The 3,494-nt window shown below is 41.2% G+C and overlaps 1 protein-coding gene across 1 annotated transcript; it reads right to left on the bottom strand.

The window, feature by feature from the left end:
- Nucleotides 1-1,244: 1,244 nt before the first annotated feature.
- TGIF2LX (TGFB induced factor homeobox 2 like X-linked) lies at nt 1,245-1,916 on the bottom strand (the record flags this gene model as incomplete). Its single annotated transcript, XM_080719023.1, has 1 exon — nt 1,245-1,916. The coding sequence occupies one exon, from the start codon at nt 1,914-1,916 to the stop codon at nt 1,245-1,247; it is 672 nt and encodes a 223-aa protein (XP_080575149.1).
- Nucleotides 1,917-3,494: the final 1,578 nt, after the last annotated feature.

Here is a 3,494-nt window from a genome sequence, read left to right as displayed (position 1 = left end):
GGTTAATCTTTTTTTCTTTTTCCTCCTTAAGTTATCTTCCTCAAATATTATCCAGGCAATTTGCTATTACTGTAGGACCAGAGCAGAGCCATGACAGGCTTCATCTAGGCCTGAGTTTCGGTTTCCCAGGAATACAACTAACAGTTAAGTGTCAGTTTTGGCACCTGGGTCAGGATGAAAAACTCCCAACCAACCTCCGGAGGCATGAACCAAATGGGAGGCACCAAGTATCCTGTCCAGTTGCTTGTGATAACAGCAGCAAATATTCCTTTTGTTTTAACGATAACTCCTTTATAAATCACAGCTTGAGTGACTGAAATCTAAATCAGAGCCCACCCGAATAACTGAAATGTATAAAACTGCCTTGGAACAAAGACTCGGGGTCCTTGTCAAGACTTGGACCCTAGCTCGAGCTAGTTCCCCAACAAATTCCCTTCCTGCCTTTGCGTTATTGTGTGTTGCTGGTCTCTCTCCCCCTGAGATCCTGGACTTTGGGTATAACATTACCATTTTCCTCTGATGGGGAGAATTAAAACTAAAAAAAATAAAATAAAATGTATTCTTTAAAACAAATTAACCAACAACCACTAGCATTTGGAATTTTATCTTTATTGCATAATTTTCACTGCCCCCCTTAAAATAGTTTACCCTTATCTGAAACATATTTATGAATCCATTATGCTTCTCATGCTCATCCCACGTAGAGATTAATTATTCCTTAATATAGTACAGATAGAAACATGGAGTTGAAAATTTCACAAAAGTTCCAACATTAAAATGGGATCATTGGTGTCATCGCCATTTTTTTGTAGAGATTTGTTTTTCTGACATTCGTGCTAATAAATAACAAAAGATATAGAAATAAGAGTGGAAACTTGGTATCCGAAGTGGATCTGGAATGGAAAATTATGGCAGGAAACACCAAAATCATCGTTCTCTGAGGTCTCAGCATGGTCTTTTATTCTCAGATGGATTATTTTGATCCAAGAGTTTAAATCCAGAAGGAAGATGAACAAATAGAAAATTTTGCCGAACTGTAATCATGATAGCCAGGGTTTTTCAACTGGATACACTGAAATATCTGCCAAAATCCAGTTACAAAAGCCAAAGGTGGGTTTTGTAAAATCCCTAGATGAAAAAATGATGTTCTAAAAATAAAGTATTAGAGTTAGTTAAGGTGAGCATAAATTAACCTACCACAGTTGACAAGGGACTCAGTACATGAGCTTTTTTCATGGGGAGCATCATGGATTGAGCTCTTGCTTCTGCAACTCCATTTCGGCTGCCTTTTGTACAGCTGCGTCAACCAGCAAGTGGAGGCTACTGAAATCATCTTCTGGCCACACAGCTTCTGGAGAAGATAAGGACGCACTGGTGGAAATCTTAATCTTTTTTCTTGCCTGTGATTTCTGAACGTGCTTCTGGCTTGGGACCGATGCGGGATATGTTAGCTTCTCTTCTGACTTGCCTACTGGCAGCTGAGGCAGATAGAAGCATTGGACCGTGTGATATATGGGCCATGACTTGAACTGTACTGATGGATAGTAGCTCTGCTCTTGGGCCGCATCCGCAGTGTTGTCTTTTTGGCAGTTGAAGTCATTTACCTCTTGTTGAAGCATTCCCGGAAGAAGACGTCTGCGGGCATTTATGAACCAATTTGAAATCTGCAGAAAAGATAAACTGGTCTGCTCGGACAGCATACGTTTCTCCTCCCGTGAAGGGTAAGCTTTAAACCGGTGCTCGTAGAGCCAGTCTCGGAGGATCTTCACAGACTCAGGTAGAAAGTTCCCTTTCCTCTGCCTCTTGTTCTCAGAGGGGGCAACAGCCTTGTGTGTATCCATGCTGCTTCTTGGTCTAATTGAAGCGCCCTGACCTGTGCATTGGACCTCGGCCAGGCTTTCCTCAGCAGCCTCCATGTTTTCAAAGCCTGCCTTCACTACTTTGAAAAGCGGATACAAAGGAGACAGGACAAATGTAGGTCTGGCAGAGCCAGTGAAAAGGGATTGACAGTTCCCTTAAAGGAAAGCCTTACCAAGTGCTTCCCAGGGAGATCGTGTTGCTAACAGCTCAGTGGGCGGGCTCTGTGCTCTGTGACGTCATTACGCACTGTGCGTACTGCCTTTTCTCTTTCCTCATTCGCTATTTCTACACTGGTCTCCATTTTGATCACCCTGCCAACATCTAACTCATCTGTTTTCACTCCATCAAGTTTTGTATCGCCAAAGTTTTATTTCTCTGTTGCTGGAACTAATTTCCCTTAACTCATGAAGTCTACTTCCGCTAGTCTAGGTAGGTCCTTCTTTTTTGATTTTCTTCTGGTATTGATATTGTTCTTCGTTTTAATTCTTCATAATTGCCTCACTCTCATTTACATATGTCAGAAACAAAATTAGTATGCATTAGCTCACTAAACTAATGCAGAAGTTGGACTCTGATTCCTCTTTTCCATGTTCTAACCCAATTTTTAGAATAGTTTTTAACCCGGGAGTGGTGGCGCACGCTTGTAATCCCCGCGCTTGGGAGGCTGAGACAGGAGGATCGCGCAGGTTCGAAGCCAGCCTCAGCTACTTAGTGAGGCTGTCAGCAACTTAGTGAGACCCTGTTTCCAAATCAAATATAAAATAGGTCTGGGAGTATAGCCTAGAGGTAGAAAAAAAGAATACTCTTAAAATGGACGTGGTGGTACAAGCCTGAAATCCAGTATTTGGAAGGCTGGGACCAAGACTGCATGTTGGAGGCCAGCTTTAGCAGTTTAGGAAAACCTTCAGCAACTAGCAAAACCTTGTTTAAAATAAAATAACTGGGCGTGGTGGCACACACTTGTAATCTCAGCATTTGAGAGGCAGAGAACAGAGGATCTGGATCAGAGAGGCCCGTGGCAACTCAGTGAGACCTTATTTCAAAATAAAGAATAAAAAATAGGGCTGGGGATGTAGCTCGAAGGTACAGTGCCCCTGGGTTTCATTCTGAGTACCACAAAAAATAAAATAAAATAAAATAAAATAAAATAAATAATATAAAATGCTGGGCGTGGTGGCAACACTTGTAATGCCAGCATTTGGGAGGCTGAGACAGGAGGATCGTGGTTCGCGGACAGTTTCAGCTACTTAGTGAGGCCCTTTGCACCTTAATGAGACTCTGTTTCAAAATGAAGAATAAAAATAGGGTTGGGGGTGTAGCTCAAAGGTAGAATGCCCCTGGGTTCCATTCCCATTACCGCAAAAATAAATAAATAAATACATAAATATAAAAAATAAAAGACAAAAAAAATAGGCCTGGGGTGTCGCTCGGAGGTTGAACTTCCCTGGGTTCCATCCCCAGTATCGCAAAATAAATAAATAAATAAATAAATAAATAAATAAATAAATAAATAATAAATAAAAAGGACTGGGCAGGGTGATCAAAATAAATAAAAATAACTCTGAAGGAGAAAGGCTCTGTGTCCAAACCCCTGTACCATATTAGAAAAAGAAGAACAATTCCATTGCTTTCAA

The sequence above is a fragment of the Muscardinus avellanarius genome (genome assembly GCF_963383645.1).
Source record: "Muscardinus avellanarius genome assembly, chromosome: X".
Classification (NCBI taxonomy): Eukaryota; Metazoa; Chordata; class Mammalia; order Rodentia; family Gliridae; genus Muscardinus; species Muscardinus avellanarius.
This window is presented reverse-complemented; position numbering and strand designations above follow the sequence as displayed.